General features: G+C 41.1%; 1 protein-coding gene across 1 annotated transcript in view; it reads left to right on the forward strand.

Moving 5' to 3' along the window:
- Positions 1-17,808, forward strand: part of snd1 (staphylococcal nuclease and tudor domain containing 1) — a 746,083-nt gene that overhangs the window by 173,006 nt on the left and 555,269 nt on the right. Inside the window, exon 12 of the mRNA XM_052034288.1 lies at positions 3,611-3,711. Within this exon, the coding sequence (XP_051890248.1) occupies positions 3,611-3,711 (101 nt within the window). The remainder of the gene's footprint in view (positions 1-3,610; positions 3,712-17,808) is intronic.

Genomic DNA, 17,808 nt, shown 5'->3' on the forward strand with positions numbered 1-17,808 from the left:
AGTTGGGGAGTCCAAAACTAGAAGGCACAGATAGAAGATAAAAGGGGTGAGATTTAAAAGAGACCTGAGAGGTAACTTGTTTACACAGAGGGTAGTGAGTACCTAGAATGAGGTGTCAGAGGAAGTGGTCGAGGCGGGTACAACTGCAACATTTAAGAGGCATTTGGACAAGTATGTGGAGGGGAGGGGCTTGGAGGGTTATGGGCTGAACGCGGGCAATTGGGATGAGCAGGGAGGATGCTGTGGTCAGCATGGACTAGTTGGGCCAAAGGGCCTGTTTCCGTGCTGTATGACTATCAGCAAATTTGCAAATATTACATTTGGGCCCCTCAGCCACATTGTTATGAATAGTTGATGCCTATTGCCTGCCAACAGTAAAGATTTGTTTTCAATCTGTGAATAAACTCTGGATCACACTCAAACTTTATCCCAATTCCATGTGCTCCAACTTTGTTCACCAACCTCCTGTGATGGGACCTCACTAAAAATCTTTTGAAAATCCATATACTCCACATCAACTAGTTCCCTTTCATCAATTCTGTTAGATACATCCTCCAAGAAAAACTCCAATAGGCTAGTCAAACATGATCTCCCTTCCATAAATCCATGTTGAAACTACTCAATCCTATTACTTTCTAAGTGTATTGATACCACAAACATTATTATGGATTCTCCCATTTTGTAAATTACCAATGTTAGGCTCACAGGTTGGTGGTTCTCTTTTTTTCTCCCACGTCTTTAGTAACGGCTGCCTTTTGAACCCTTTCCAAGAGGGTGACTTATTTACCCTTGACTCCAAAAGTCTCCCTGATGATACCTCGTATTGGAGGCAGTAATTTGATAAGAAATATGTTGGAATGATGGGCAAAGAACTGGTAAGTGGAGTTTAATGTGGAGAAATGTGAGGTCATGCACTTCGGTGGGAGATATCAAAAGGCAGATTATTATCTAAATAGAGAGAGACTGCAAGTAAGTGAAGTACAGAGCGATCTAGATGTTCTAGTGCATTCATCACAAAGAAAGCTTGCAGACATGTCCAGCAAGTAGTTAAGAAGGCAAACAACATTTTAGCCTTCATTGCAAATGAGTTGGAGTTTAACAATAGGGAGACTCGAGACTTGTAGATGCTGGAATCTGGATCAAAAAAAACCCAAACTGCTGGAGCAACTCAGAGGATCAAGTAGTATCTGTGGATGTAAAAGGGTGGAAAACATTTCGAGTCGAGAGCCTGCATCAGGACTAAGAGTGCAGAGCAAAGATAGCCAGTGTAGAGAGGTGAGATGGGGGCTGGTAGTGAGAGGGGAAACCAGGTAAGGTGGGGGGATGATGGGCTGCGGGGGGGTGGTGGTGGGGGAGAGTTTGACAGGCAGGTGGGTGATAAGTGAAACAGATAAAGGAAAAAAAATGTTTAGGATTATGGATCCAGTTGGGGGGAGAGGTGGGGTAAGGTAGAGATAGAGGCTGCAAGGTGATAGGTACAACTAGATAAGACAGGGATGGTGGGCAGATAGAACCAGATGGGGGAAGGGATATGAAGAGTAGGCCAAGAGAGAAGAAACCTAGGTGGATAGGTGTGTGGGTGATGGGCAGCTGGAACCTGGTGGAGGAGGTTAATGAGTCCAGGTGATGGGGGTGGGTGAATGGAAAAGATGAAAAAAGTGAATGAGAACCTAGGTGGAATGGTAGGAATGGGAAAGGAACACTGGGGGTGAGGGTCACCTGAAACTGGAAAATGCAACATTCATACCATTGGTTGTAGGCAACCGTGGAATATGAGGTGCTGTTCTTTTAGTTTGCATTTGGTCTCTCTATGACAGTGGAGAAAGCTAAGGACAGGCAAGGCAGTGTGAGAATGGGAAAGGGAGTAGAAATGACTTGCAGCTTGAAACTCAAGATGGCCATTGTGGACAGAATGTGGGCGCTCAGCAAAATGGTCGCTTGGTCAATGTTTGGTCTCGCCGATGTAGAGAAGGTCACATCAAGAGCACTGGACTTGTTGCAATTGTACAGAGTATTGGTGAGGCCTTACCTGGAATACTGCGTACAGTTTTGGTCTTCTTGCCAAACAAAAGATATAGCAACATTGGAGACAGTACAAAGGAGATCAATCAGGCTAATTCTTGGGATGACAGGGTTGTCCCACTAAGAAAGACAAAATAGTTGGGCTTATATTCCTTGGGGTTTAGAAGAATGAAGGGTGGCCTTATTCAAACATATAAGATACTGAGGGGGCTTGATAGGGTAGGATTTGAGATGTTTTCACAAGTGGGAGAGTCCTGAACAAGGGGACATAACTGCAAGAAAAAAGACCAGTCATTTAAACATAGAATTTTCTTCTCTCAGAGGATATTGAATCTCTGGAATTCACTGGCCAGGCAGGTGATGGAAGCTGGATCATTAGGTGGAATAATAATTAATCAAGGAGTAGAGGGGTAAGGAGAAATGGCACAGAAGAGAAGTTGAGGCCAACATTGATCAAATTACTCATAATAATCTTTAAATGGTGGGGTAGGCTTGAAGGGCCTGAGGGCCTATTCCTGCTCTTATTTTCTTGTGTTCTCCGGTGTGTGATATTTGTGACATCTTAGTATAATGACATTTGTTTTCTTAAGAAAAACGCTACTGAGGTATAGTTTAGAACAATTACGTGACTCCGTTAAAATAGCGGGATCTAGATTTTTGATTTTAATCAAAAATTTTCATAACAGAATTGTGAGATGGGATTTCCTCTCACAAAGCCATGTTGACTCTTCCCAATCAGTCCCTGCCTTTCCAAGTGAGCATAAATCCTGTATCCTTAGAATTTTTGAACAAAAAAATTGAAGAAAACCAGCCCCATCATATTTCCTTATAAGTATGTTGTCTGTGGGGAAATAGTCCAGTGGTTCTGTAGTCAATTAGAAGGTAATTGATAATTCAGTTTCCATAGGTTTGCATCTGCTTGACTCCATAGATATCACACGAGTAGAAAAGTCTCTGAAAAAATAGCATTATGGCAACAAAAGTAAGCTGTTCTGCCTCTCAACCCTATTGCACCATTCAATATTTCACAGTTGAACTGTATCTTAACTCCATTTATCTGCATTCTGTCTCTTCCGTCAACAAATTAGCTTCTTAACTTTTAACCAATTATAAAACAAATTAATCAATCTCAACTTTAAAATTTTCGTTATACAAACCTTTGTTTTTTGAAGGAGTGTTTGTTCACCTTTGTGCTTTCATGAAGGAATGGTTGAGCTTGAGTGTTAAGGTTGTACCTTAACTGATAAGTTTCATGCTCACGATGCCAGAAGAACCTTTCATTACCTTGTATTGCTTGGAAATAATGTTGTAGATATCTATCATCTCTCTGTGATTTTTCTATGGTTTGTTGTGTCTAAAGTGAATTTTTCCCCTTAATATTTGGATGAGCTTTCAAATTTCAAAGTTCTTTCTTGATCAGATGCTGATGAACCTGTGGTTATTCTGTATTTTCTGTTCATATTTTCAATTGTAGTGTTCCTTTTCATTTTTATCAGCTAATGTGATCTATAAATTTGGCCCTTTGCTGACAGAAATTAGATTAATTTGATATGCCTGCAGCTGATCTCTCTTTTCTCATATTCATTAGGTTAATGTAACAGTGGATTACATCAGGCAAGCCACCCCAGCTACGAATGCCACCCCAGCATTCCCTGAACGCACCTGTTCTACAGTTACTATTGGCGGAATGTGAGTAGATCAAAGCTGGAGCAAATCTCGAAGAAACCGTTAATGCTTTTTTTTGATCGGAATATAATTAGATCACAGGAGACTTGGCTGTGGGAGAAAAAGCGGCTGTAGAATTTGGCACATCTGATAGCAGCCTGGCATTCGGCTAACTGGGATAATGTTTCAAGTTATTTAATTTGTTTTAACTCCATATAATCTGGACAATCGCCAAAATGGTGCTTTCGGGCCTCAAATATGTTGAGCTGAAAATTACATTACTTGAAACAAATGTTTGAAAAGGATGGTGGTGGGACTTATGGGTTTTATATTCCTACATGTAGTCAAGACTAAAAACAAATGTTTCAGTAATTATGCTTTTAGAGAAAACAAATTATTTGGCATCTGTGAAGAGTAATATGCAGTGATAGTAATCGTATAAATATTGATGTTGAATTAATTTGTTATGGTTTATTAATCTAGCTGGGGTTGTCATTGATCCACTTGAACCAATGGCACGCAACCTTTCTGCAGGTGCCAGCCCTTGACTTCCTTCACTCCAGGGAAAACAAGACCAGTCCATCCAATCTCTCCCCATGACTAAATCCTCTAATCAGGCAACATCCTGGTGAATCTCCTCTACACTTTCATCAGTGCAACCACTTCCTTCCTATAGTGTGGTGATCAAAATGCAGTATAACCAGTCTTTTGTAAAGTTGTGTGGTGGTGTGGGCCATTAGGAACAACAGAATAGCACTCCTCCATAATCTTCAGCCCCAGTGGCATTACTATCTTAAATTTCTCTACTTTCTACATAGTGGTGGTTTACCATTGACCAAAGAATTCACAGGACCAGCCATTTAAATGCTGTGTCTTCAAGAGCAGGTCAAAGGCTGGCTTTCTGTGATGAGCAACTCACCACTTGACTTGAATCCTTTCTGCTATCAGCAAGAATCACAAGTCTGAGAATGCTTGTCACTTTATGCATGGATATCTGTAGTCATACACTTAAGAAGTTCAATATGCCAGGATGCAGTGAACAGCTTGATTGTGCGTACTCCTTCTGCGCTAGCTGATTTTGCTAATGTTATCTACATTCCATGTGCAAATTTTAAAAAAAGCAACACAGGTTTCCAACAAACAAAAAATAAAATTTGATGCCCAATGTTGCTGGGTTGTTCCATTCGGAAGGTGGCAATGAAGCCACAGTGCTTCTGATGATTGTCCTTTCGCAAGATAGGGAGTAATAATATTTGGACATTGTGACTCATCATGTGTGACTTAGAGGAAAAATTGCAGATGCACCTGCTCTTTCTCTTTTAGGCAATCTCTGTCACTGGTTGGGACGTGCTGTTGAAGTAACTGCGGCAAGCAATTGCAGTGCATTTTGAAGATGGTACACACTGTACCACAGTGTGGTGATTGTGGCGAAAGTAAATTTTTAGGACAGTGGATGGGATGCTAATCAAGCTATTTGTTTATTGTTTGAGCTGAATGTGTCCAACAAGTTGAGAGTACTGTATTGCACACTTGTGACTTGTAGTTGACGAGAAGGCTTTGGGGAACTGTGAGGTGGGTCATTTGCTGCAGAATATTCAGCATTTGATTGCCCTTTTAGCTGCAAAATGTAAGTGGCTGGGCCGGTTAATGTCTCTCAATGATGCTCCCACCCATAGGGGCATTACCAGCAGTGGTAATGTCATTGAATTTTAAATCATTGTGGACATATTTGGTTTCATCTCAACAAATGGCACACCTGTGTAGTATTATTTGACATGTCTTGTGCTTGGTTGCTTTATGTTACTGTGAAACCTGGGTGGCAGACTTTGGACTGACAGTATGCTGACAGTATGATCTGCAAACAAAATTTAATTAAAAGCATTGACAGTGTAAAGTATGTGCAGTTTGGTGATGGGGTATTGATTTCTATTTTCGAAATTTTACTGAGACAGTTTGTGTCTGTTTCCCTTGTGGATTCTACTTGAGCCTCTGCAGAGGCGCAGTGGCCCATTCAAAGGTATGGGAACTTGATTGTTTTTGGGTCTGTTCTATCTATCAATGAAGGTAGGTAAAAATGTCAGAAGTAGGAAAGCTTTTCTGTAAGCAATAGCAGAAAGATTTAGATGCAAATATTGGCAAAAATTCTGAAAGGGCTTGACCTGGGAAGTTATGTGAGGATGATTGCTTTAGTGGGGAAATCTAAAACTGGGGGAATGATCTCATGATAAGGCAAGTGTCCATTTAAGGCAGCTGAGAAGGCTAGGTCAATATATCCAAAGCTGAGAGATTTTGGGTTATGGGAAGCAGGCAGGAAAATGGTGATGAGGCCAAAAATCAAATCAGTTATGTTGTGTAGCAAGGCAAATGTGAGAGCCTTTATAGTGATCTCTTGCTTCTGTTTCCTATGTTCTTACTGGGATATGAGAAAAAATACTGCTTGAAGCAGAGAGTGGTTATGATCTGGAAATTGCTGTGTTTAGGGGAATGGGAGCTCAGACAATAAGGGCTGTTAAAAGGGATTTGGACAGGCTTGAGGCGAATTAATTTGCAGTGCAGCGGGAAAAGAATGGGAGAAACTAATTGTTGGGATTGCTGCACAGAGTTCTGCTCCGACTTGAAGCCTCAAATGACCCTCTGTGCCATACTGATTCTATGAAACTGTCTTCAAACTGCCTCTTAACTGGAGAAACAACTTTTAAACCCATTCAGCAGCCGTAGGCATTTTGATTGTCAAAGCCTTTGAACAATTATACATACGTAATTTCCTAAATATGTTTCCCAATATTGCTACTTGATACCAGGTCTAGAGTTGCATTAGTAACAGAATTATTAGTTGTTTCTATGATACATTTAATAAGATTATAGTGGAAAATACTGCCTTTAATTTCTGTTGATAATTATGAAATATAACATTTTTGTGGAAGTTAATTTATCTTGTTTAAAGTAACTTATTTTAAATACTGTTATAACTGGTGTTTTTTCTCCAAGGTACACTTGTAGCCTGTAGTTTTGGGTAAAATTGACAAGCTTTTTCTCTATTACAAATTATTTCCTCATGCTCTGAATGTGAAATAGAAGCATCATTGAATTTGCATCAGCACAGAAGAACTGTCAAATCATTAAGCTAGATATTAAAATAGGGTTGCCTTTAAGGTGCTGTGGATAACTACCTGTTGAACAGAAATGTCGAGTCCATATTTTTCCTTCAATGTTTCCAAGTGATAGAGTCATTTGCCAAACTTGGAGCGAGGACATTGATATATCAACTAATATTTTAAGAAAGACTAAGCACTTGATGACATGACATTTAATATTTGGATATACATGGTTGATTCTTCCCACCCTCATTGAATTGCTGTGGTAGGGTGTGGAAGGAATAAACAGGAATTTGGTCAAGATGCCAGATTTGTGAAGCTGCTTGTGACTGGGTCTGAGCAGCATTGTTTGAGTTTTGAGGCAAATCAGCTTCATAAGGGTTTCAGCTGATTCACTTTCATTCAAGCTTTACTGACTGTGTGCCAGAAAGCAAACAAACTAACTGCTTGGAAAGAAAATGGAGATCCACTTAAGCAGGTGTGTTTTCTGAATACCTTCTGAAATTAGTAAGGTTCTTGAAATCAAATATAAATATTGCCATTGGAGGGAGCATTCACCAGCTTTTATTTCAGAATGCACTCTATTTGTTTTCCCTCATCCTTCTAACTTCCTTCTTGCTTCCTTTTTAAAGCACTGGCCTGTGTTGGACAGGGAAGTGTGGGGCCAGTCATGATGGTGTAAACTGTGGCCTTCGATTAATTACTGTGTCAGGTTGCAGAATAGGTTGCATAATACAAAAGAACAGAACTCCTAGAGTTCTGAGCACATTAAAAACACTCGGATGTAATTTTTTAGGGAACAGCTGTTGCTAACAGCTGTGTGGCACATAGTAAATCAATAAAAGCACTGTTGAATCAGTTTACAGTTTGAAGAAATTTCTACATTTCTATCTTTTTCTGGTTGGAAATAATTTCCTTGTTCAGTTCAGTAACTGTTTGTTATAGGTTTGCTGGTCTGTGCATGTCAATCATAGTGACAGCAACGAACACTAGATTGTAAGTGAACTTGACATTGCTGATTCCCTGTCATGCTGCTTAAACAGATAGTGATATTTTTCTGCTTGTTTTATTTTCATATTAACTGGGATTCATTTTTTTTGTGCAAGCTTATTATTATCACTTGGGTTTGGCTGTCACCATTTTGAGTTCATGAAAAAAAATTGAGGGAAGCTTTAGCTATCTATTTGTGCAAGACAAAAATTATAAGATAGCTTTCTGAATAAAAAAAAATCCAATGTTTTAGTTCTGAAGTGTTTGTTCTATTTATATCTTGCTAATAAGGTACATATTGTCAGCATTGATAAGCTATTTGTCAGTATTCGAAATAGAAAGCTCGTTTTTGTTTTGGGCGTAAACTCACTGGTGGATTATTAATCTTTGAAACATGAACTCATCTTTCTATTTCAGATACTGATCATGTGCTTTAAATATGATATTAGTTTGGCAAGAACTGAAAGTATTTGCTTTCAAGCTTGGTGAGCTTTGTAAAGACTGAGCTACTTAACAAAGCTCACCAAGTTGCTGGATGTGATTTTTTCCAGAAGTATATGACTAGGATGTGGGCATTTGCCATGGCATGTGACAAACTAGGTCAGTTGTGAATTCTCAAAGAAACGTGTCAGCTTCAAAAGTTTGCTTGTGTCATAAAATTCTTTTTCTGACTGAAATTGGTGAGTCATGGATTTAAGGCCTGCAAACAATTCAGAATCAAGCATCGAGAACAAAATCTCAAAGTTTATCTCTGTGGCCTTGTCTACAAAACATCTTTAGATTCTAAACAGTGGAAGAAAAGCTTTGAGACTGAAGATTAGTTGGCTGGACAAGGTAGAATTAATCCACTACTGTCTGAATTGAAGATTAAATTTCAGCACGATACTGTGAGGGTGTTGTAGGTGGTAGATCTTAACAACATTCATTCAGTGGTTGTTGTGTTCGGAGGTCCAACTGAAAAGCATGCAACTATTCTACATAGTAATTTATCTAACTTAAAACCCTGGGATATCGTAAATAGGCTTCCAGAGATGCAGATGTAATATTTGGTGACGTTATAGTGCCCCTTTAATGAAAAGACACATTAAAGTTCAAAACAGGTGATGGTACATTATTGATACTGCAGCTGGAAAGCATTGAAGGTTATAATGATGACAACGGTGGTGGCACAAACAACGAGCAAAATCCACAGTGGAAAATGGGTAGCACAGTGGTAACTTAGAGTCAGACAAGGAAGCTGATTAAAAAATGGAGGAGGTAGTGTTGTGTTGGTTTTTTGATCTATTAATTTCCCATTGGTCTCATGCTAAGGGGTTTAAGCAGAGATCTGGTTTATTGCTGCTAAAAGATGGACACTTTTGATCTACTAGAGAAATTAATTTTATTCAGACTTAATACGAAATAACAGAAATTGTACCTGCTTCAGAAGAGTTCAGACAATACTAGGGTTCCAAGACAGACCTCCTCTGAGAACCGATGCCATTTGAAAAGTATCACCCTCACATTGAAAAGGTAACTGCTGCAAAGTGTGTAGAGCAAGCAAATGATGAGAATCCTGCTACTTTAAATGAGCAGATTTGTATCTACCATGAGGTGAAGCATCAATTGGGGGTGGAATAGATATGTCCATTTTGTGCACAGTTTGTGTGCATCTGTACAGTGAAATGGAGAGTAAAAACTGCATGTGGTATTAGGTAATCTTATAGATTCTCAGTATTCTACCTCATTATAGATTGGATCTGTGATGTTGGTTTCTGACCAATAAAACCTCATACAGCTTGTTCACAGCAGAGAGAAGGGTATTCTCTTGACATGTCCTGCTAAGCAGTTCGATGAATTGATTTCACACTTAGTAAGGAGCAAACAATATCACTGCATTTGAAAATAATTATTGAGGATGTCTGAGGGGAATGCTGAAATGATTATTATTGTGAAAAAAATCTTTGGTATTGGTATTGGAGTGATTTATTATTGTCACTTGTACCGAGGTAAAGAACTTGTCTTGCATACCAATCGTACAGGTCAGTTAATTACACAGTGCTGTTACATTGAATTGGTATAGAGTGCATTGAGGTAGTACAGGTAAAAACAATAACAGAATACAGAGTAAAGTGTCACAGTTACAGAGAAGGTGCAGTGCAATAAGGTGCAAGGTCACAACAAGGTAGATCATGAGGTCGGAGTCCATCTCATCGTTCAATAGTCTTATCACAGTGGGGTAGAAGCTGTCCTTAAGTCTGGTGGTATGTGCCCTCAGGCACCTGTATCTTCTACCCGATGGAAGAGGAGAGAAGAGAGAATGTCCCGGGTGGGTAGGGTCTTTGATTATGCTGGCTGCTACACCAAGACAACGAGAGGTAAAGACAGAGTCCAAGGAGGGGAGGCTGGTGTCTGTGATGCGCTGGGCTGTGTCCACAACTCTCTGCAGTTTCTTGCTGTCCTGGGCAGTGCAGTTGCCATACCAAGCCATGATATCTCCAGGTAGGATGCTTTCTATGGTGCATCGATAAAAGTTGGTGAGTGTCAGAGGGGACATACCGTATTTCTTTAGCCTCCTGAGGAAGTAGAGGCGCTGGTGAGTTTTCTTGGCCGTGGCATCTACGTGATTTGACCAGGACAGGCTATTGGTGATGTTCACTCCCAGGAACTTGAAGCTCTCAACCCTCTCGACCTCAGCACCATTGATATAGACAGGTGCATGTACACCGCCCCCTTTCCTGAAGTCAGTGACCAGCTCTTTTGTTTTGTTGACATTATGGGAAAGGTTGTTGTCATGATACCATGCCACTAAGCTCTTTATCTCCTTCCTGTACCCTGACTCGTTGTTTGAGATACGGCCTACAACGGTGGTATCATTTGCAAACTTGTAGATGGAGTTAGAGCAGAATCTGACCACACAGTCATGAGTATATAGGGAGTAGAGTTGAGGGCTGAGGACGCAGCCTTGTGGGGCACCAGTGTTGAGAATAATTGTGCCGGAGGTATTGCTGCCTATCCTCACTGATTGCGGCTTGTTCGTCAGAAAGTCAAGGATCCAGTTACAGAGGGAGGTGTTGAGTCCTAGGTCTCGGAGTTTGGTGACGAGTTTGCTTGGGATTATAGTATTGAAGGCAGAGCTGTAGTCAATAAACAATAGTCTAACGTAGGTGTCTTTACTGTCCAGGTATTCCAGAGCTGAGTGTAGGGCCAGGGAGATGGCGTCCGCTGTAGACCTGTTTCAGTGATAGGTGAATTGCAGTGGGTCGAGCTTGTCTGGGAGGCTGAAGTTAATGCATGCCATGACCAACCTCTCAAAGCACTTCATGATGGCGGATGTCAGAGCCACCAGGCGGTAGTCATTAAGGCACGTTACCTTACTTTTCTTTGGTACCCGGATGATATGGTCTTCTTAAAACAGGTGGGAACCTGAGATTGTAGCGGGGAGAGGTTAAATATGTCTGCAAATACTTCTGCCAGCTGATCAGCACAAGATCTGAGCACATGGCCAGGAACACCATCTGGGCCAGATGCTTTCCTCGTGTTCACTCTCCGGAAGACTGATCTTGCGTCCTCGACCATGACTGTGGGTTCAGTTGCATTGGAGGCTGTCAGGGTGGGTGGTGACAATCCACTTCCCTTCTGTTCAAAATGCTCATAGAATGCGTTAAGCCCATCGGGAAGGGATGCGCTGTTGTTAGCTATGCAGCCTGTATTGTCCAGCAACACAAGCTTTTAGATAAATTATATCTTGGCCTCCTTGTATTTTGTTTATTTCAAAGTTGGTTGTTAATCTTGGATGATCCTTGATGTTCAGTAGAGAAGATTCATTACCTTTGTATTGGCACTAGAAATGCTTAAAGAACTGTTAGTGCTTTCATTTTTGTTAGAAAAATGTCTAATCTGATCTCAATTTGTGTGTAAAAATATCACAATTAAAAAAAGTTGGATAACCAACAAGGTGCAATGGGTAAGGGCTACCATATAAAGTGATAACAATGATGAGCAAAGGTTGAAGGCCTCAGTATTTGTGTCTTTGGGGATGAATGTCTTGGACATCTTCCCAAGTCATTCATTTTTACACACTATATATGTATTTACATACACATGTGTTTTTTTTCATTGCTTTCTCACAAGAATTTCATTCTATTGTTGTTCTGATGAACATCAGATTCTCTTCAGTGATTAGGAGTTTCTTCTGTAAAATCAACAGTATTTTTGGTATATGAACATAAGTCATTTGATAGAGTCCGCTAAATTATTCACTGAAGTAAATTGTAGCTGTATGTGTTGAACATTTTGTTTGACAATTTGCAGTACAAGTTCTTTGTGTTTAAGGCAGTTCCTCAGGATTGAGGATGAATTGTTTCTGCTTGGGTTTTATTGGTTCTGAGGCGTCTATTGGAGTTATGACGGGAACCACAGGTTTTTCTACAGGTGAGGCAGGAGGTGACTGATGAAGCAGGAGGGTGGGTGGTTTGTCAGGTGGTGTGCTCCCTGAGAAGCTTATTTAGGGATTCTCTGCATTTCTGGTATATGGCCTCGGTTCCCAGTACTAGCGCAAGTGCTGCTGCTTCACTTTGAGCAGTCAAAGGCAAGAGATTCCCAGGAGTCAATGGGGATGTTCCACTTCTTCAACAATTCTTCAAGCATTTCCATGTATTCTTGTCTTTGGCTGGCTGATAATCTGCTCACACAATAGGTCTCAGGGCAGAGTCTGTCTTAGGAGCCTGGTGGCAGGCACATGAACTTTTGGCTTGCAATATCACTGAATGAGAGTAATCTGGGCCTCAATGATAGGATGTTGGCCTGGGAGATGGCACTTGCCTTATCCTTCTAAAGAATTTGGAGGATTTTGCAGAGAAAGTGTTGGTGGTGTTTTTCCAGTGCTTTGAGAGTGCCTGCTATAAATAGTCACCAAAGTGTATAGGAGGCCAAGTATCACTGCTGCCTGGAAGTCCATGCATTTTGTGCCAGGCTTGAGGTCTTAACACCTTTTTCTCAGTTGTCCAAAGTCTGTGCTGGTGCGTTGAAGGCGGTGGTGAATTTCATCATCAATATTACCCTTTGCCAAGAGATGACTCCAGAGATTGGGGAAATGATCCATTTTTCCCAGGATCTTGCCGTTAGCCTTCATTGTGGGAGGGCAGCATTGTGCAGCAGAGGCAGGTTGGTAGATTACCTAGGTCTTATGGATATTGACTGTATGTTTCTCATGGCTAGGTGAATGAGTCAATAATGCTTGACATCTGAGCATTCAAAGATGTAAGTGTTGATTGTATACTATAACTTGACTACCGAGGTTCTGGTGAGCTTGGTTCTGGAATATAATTGCTGAAGGTTGAACAATTTCCCATTAGCTCTGAAGATTAGTTCCATTACCACAGGTAGTTTGCTGAAGCTGAGTGCAACATCATGGTGAGAAAGATTTAGAAGAAGGATAGATGCATCTGCAAAGATGTTTGCATCACACATTGCATTGTAAGCACCGATGACTGCTGAACTGACCACTGCCTAATTTGCTCTTACCTCAAACGTAAGTGTCAATCGAAGTATTGCCACAAGGAAATTGATGTTGAAGCTTTCAAGAGACACCATAAATGCTATTCTTCCCAGTTATGACTCGGTAAGTCCCAGCCTGAAGTCTGATATAATTAGCACCAGTAAAAAGATTCTTGGCTCCTTTACCAAGAAGAACCAAGACTGGTCTGATAGGAATGACAAGGAGATGAATGAGCTGATCAACTGCAAACATAAGGTATTCCTTGGTTGGAAGTCCATGTTTACTTGAGCAAAAGAAACATCTGCATAAAGGCAGAAGTACAGCAGAAAACTAGTGACCTGAGGATCAGATTGCAGATGGAGAGAGTGCAGGAGGCTCAGCAATTTTCTGACAGTTGTGATATATGTGGATTCAGTGCTGTAAACGACATTTATGGTCCAAACTCTCAAGGCCCCACTGAATGTGGGTGAACTCATCAGGTACAGAGAGGCTGTCAATACCTTTGGAGGGACCATGTTGAAGGTCCCCTCATCCATAGTCTTCCTGGACTTCATCCCACAGCAATTTATTTGCTCCAGCCATACTGGCACTCCTGTCCAACAAATTGTCAAGAAGGCTACATCCCAACATAAAAATGACAAGGTCTCAGGAGCACATAGTATCCTTGCTGAAATGCAAAACTTCATTGGTGAATTGCTTTAGTCACAGTTAATAACTTCATCTTCCACATCTGGAAAAAGGAGGATTTACAAAGGGACTTCAGAAGATGTAAGGCCATCTTCAAGAAATAAGACATCCTGCTATGGTAACTGTACAGGGGTCACCCTGCTCCCTGCCACAAGGAAAGCATTGCCAGTGTACTCCTCAACCACCACCTTCCAGTGGCCAATGAGCTGTTGTCTTTAATCAATGTGATGATGTTTGTCTGAAGGCACAGTGGACATAATCTGCACCATGACTACTCCAGGAAAAATGTGGGGAGCAGCTCCGACCATTACAGATTACTGCCTTTGACCTCACTAAATCCTTTCCCTCCAATTGGGGGGCGGACTGCGGAACACATCCCTTAATTCAGTTGACCATAGAAATTCTTCTCCATCTTATATTAGCAGTATTCACAAGATCACAAGACAAAAGAGCAGAAGTAGGCCATTTGGCCTATCGAGTCTGCTCCATGAGCTAAACTAAAACTATTCCTATCTAGCCCCAATTTCTGGCCTTATCCCCATATCCCTTGATACCTTGACTAATTAGATACCTATCAATCTCCTCCTTAAACGCTCCCAATGATTGGGCCTCCACAGCTGTATGTGGCAAAGAGTTCCATAAATTCACTACCCTCTGGCTAAAGAAATTTCTCTTCATTTCTGTGTTAAACGGGTACCCTCTAATTCTAAGACTGTGCCCTCTAGTCCTGGACTCACCCACCAAGGGAAACAGCTTAGCCACATCTACTCTGTCCAGTCCTTTCAACATTTGAAATGTTTCTATGAGGTCCCCTCTCATTCTTCTGTACTCCAGTGAGTACAGTCCAAGCTTAATACTAAGCTGCTATGTTGGACCACTGTATACTGTATAAAGAGGGGGGTGCTTAGCTGAAATTAATTGAAGTGAACAAGACAGCTTTTCTTCTGAGCCCTTTTATTAAATCCAAGCTGGTTTTTGTCTGTTATTTATATAGATCTTTGTTTCTGTCTTCCTGTAATTAGTTGTCCAAACTGATGGGGTAAATGTTTGTGTAATAGAGACCATCTATTTGTGCATCTTCTCCCTTCTGTTGAATTACAGTAGTAGTGCTTGAGTGATGGATTTGTATTTGTCAACGTTACATGGGATTTCAGGATTTTAGCTTGTATTCTCATTTCATTTTTATGAAACTATTTTTGTCAGAAGACAGTCTTTTTAAAGCTTTTGCCTGATTTGTTTTTAGATTGCCATCTTTAAAGTAATGACACAGAGGAAGATGAAGGTTGTGCAAGAGTGTTTAGTTACTTATAACCAGACCTCTTGATGAATTCTGATCAGACATAATACAACCTGGCCATCCATTTTTAAAAGGCAGAATAATCAAAAAGATGGGTATTCGATTTCCTCAGTGTTCACATGAGTATGTGTTGTTTACTGATAAAGAGAAACTTGTCAAATGGATTTAGATGAAGAATCCTATTGGACCATGTGATCACTCCCTTCCACATTGTCAGCCAAACATCCCAGTTACAGCATTTGGAGAATCCAATTTGCAATCAACTCCAGCTATTTTTGTAAGATGTGTTTCTGGTGTTTTCCACGAAGTTGGCCACAAAATATTTGATTAATTTATCTGCCATTTCCTTATTCCCCAATATAATTCCTTCTGCCTCAGTCTGTAAGGACCACCATTAACATGCTAATCTTTTCTGTTTTGCATTTCTGTAGAAACTTTACAGTCTGATTTTTACATTTCTCACCAGCCTGCTCTTGTATTCTACTTTCCCTTTTCCTTGTTCATCATTTGCTCCTTTTGACAATGTTTATATGCCTTTCCCTTTGATCTGGTACAGGTCCTTCCTGGGTTACGAACACCCAATTTAAGGACGTCCCTGTATGCACAAACGAGTGTTTGGGAGACCTGTTGGATGGATGGGGTTGGATTTGCCAGCTGCCGTGGGGCTGCACGCATCTTCTGCTAGGTGAAGACGATGCATTTCTACATGCTTTCCCACCCTCCATCTCCACCTCACCCCCAGCTGCAACAATTAGGGACTGTCTCAAGCCAAGCAGAGCTGGAAGCACTGAGCAGACTCGCTTACTCACAGAGTCAATGAGGCCGGCTGGTGGCCACTCTTCTCGCGCCTGCTTGCTCTCTTGCACAACTGTTTCTGTGATCCTCTCTCACGCTCTACTTTTGTTCATTTCTAACTCGCGAAGACTTTGAGTTATGAACAGTTCTCAGGAGTGGAACCCTGTTGTAAGCTGGGGACTGCATGTACTATCTTAACTCTTGGATCTGATGTTTGATAACCATGGCTAGACTGGCTGTTGTTTTTATTGCCTGGAAAGCAATATATATTACTTGTAAATGATGATAATGCTATACATGTCAGCCTTTGCCGATTTAATGTCACACTTTTTAACAAAGTTGAATCAGTGTGAAGCATGCTAATATGCCTGGGCATTTCAAGATGAAGGAAGAGGTAGTGTTGGGTCTCTTAAAGAGCATTAAGGTGGATAAGTCCCCAGAGCTTGATGGGATATACCCCAGGTTATTGGGAGAGGCAAGAGATGAGATTGCTGGGGCCTTGACCAATATCTCTGTGTCCTCTCTAGCCACAGGCAAGGTTCTGGAGGACTGGCGAGTACCTAATATTCCATTATTCAAGAAGGGAGAGAGGATTAATCCTGGTAACTATAGAGCAGTGACTCTCATGTCCGTGGTAGGGAAGTTACTGGAGAGGATCCTTAGGGATAGGATTTGTGAGCATTTGGAAAACCATAGCCTAATTAGGGACAGTCAGTGTGGCCTTATGCAGACTGGCCAAGGATACAGCAGGATGTAGATCAGTTGCAGATATAGGCGGAGAAATGGCAGATGGAGTTCAACCTGGCCAAATGTCAAGTGTTGCACCTTGGGAGATCAAATGTAAAGAGACAGTACACTGTTATGGCAAGACCCGTAACAGTGTTGATGAACAGAGGGATCTTGGGGTCCAAGTTCATAGCTCTCTGAAAATGGCATATGGCATTCTTGCCTTCGTTAGTTGATGCATTGAGTTCAAGAGTCAGGAAGTTATGCTGCAGCTTTATAAAACTTTAGTTAGGCCACATCTGGAGTATTGCATTCAGTTCTGGTCACCCCATTATAGGAAGGCTTTGGAGAGGGTGCAGAAGAGGTTTACCAAGATGCTGCCTTGGTTAGAGGGCATGTGCTATGAGGATAGGTTGGACAAACTTGGGTTCTTCTCTCTGGAGCAGTGGAGGCTGAGTGGGGATCTGATAGAGGTTTACAAGATTATGAGAGGCATAGGTAGAGTAGACAGCCAGTATCTTTACCCCAGGGTTGAAATGTCAAATACCAGAGGGCATGCATTTAAGATGATAGGGGGTAAGTTCAATGGAGATGTGCAGGGCAAGTTTTTTTACACAGAGAGTGGTGGGTGTCTGGAATGCGTTGCCTGGGGTGGTGGTGAAGGCAAATACGATCGGGGCGTTCAAGAAGTTCTTAGATAGGCACGTGAACGTGAGGGAAGTGGTAGGATATGGACATTGTGTAGGGAGAAAGGATTAGTTTAGTTGGTCATTTTATTACTAATTTAATTGGTTTGGCACAACATTGTTGTGCTGTACTATGTTCTCAATCTACCATAGCTAACTTGTGCCTCGTATTTTCATAATTTGCATAATTCAGATTTAAGACCCCAGTTTCAATCTTAAATTAAACCACTTTCTTCAGAAGGTCATAGGGCATGGGATAGGGTAGTTAAGAAAGCTTATGGGATATTAGCATTCATAAGTTGAGGGATCGAGTTTAAGAGCCGCGAGGTAATGATGCAGCTCTACAAAACTCTGGTTAGACCACAC

The sequence above is a fragment of the Pristis pectinata genome, chromosome 19 (genome assembly GCF_009764475.1).
Source record: "Pristis pectinata isolate sPriPec2 chromosome 19, sPriPec2.1.pri, whole genome shotgun sequence".
Taxonomy (NCBI): Eukaryota; Metazoa; Chordata; class Chondrichthyes; order Rhinopristiformes; family Pristidae; genus Pristis; species Pristis pectinata.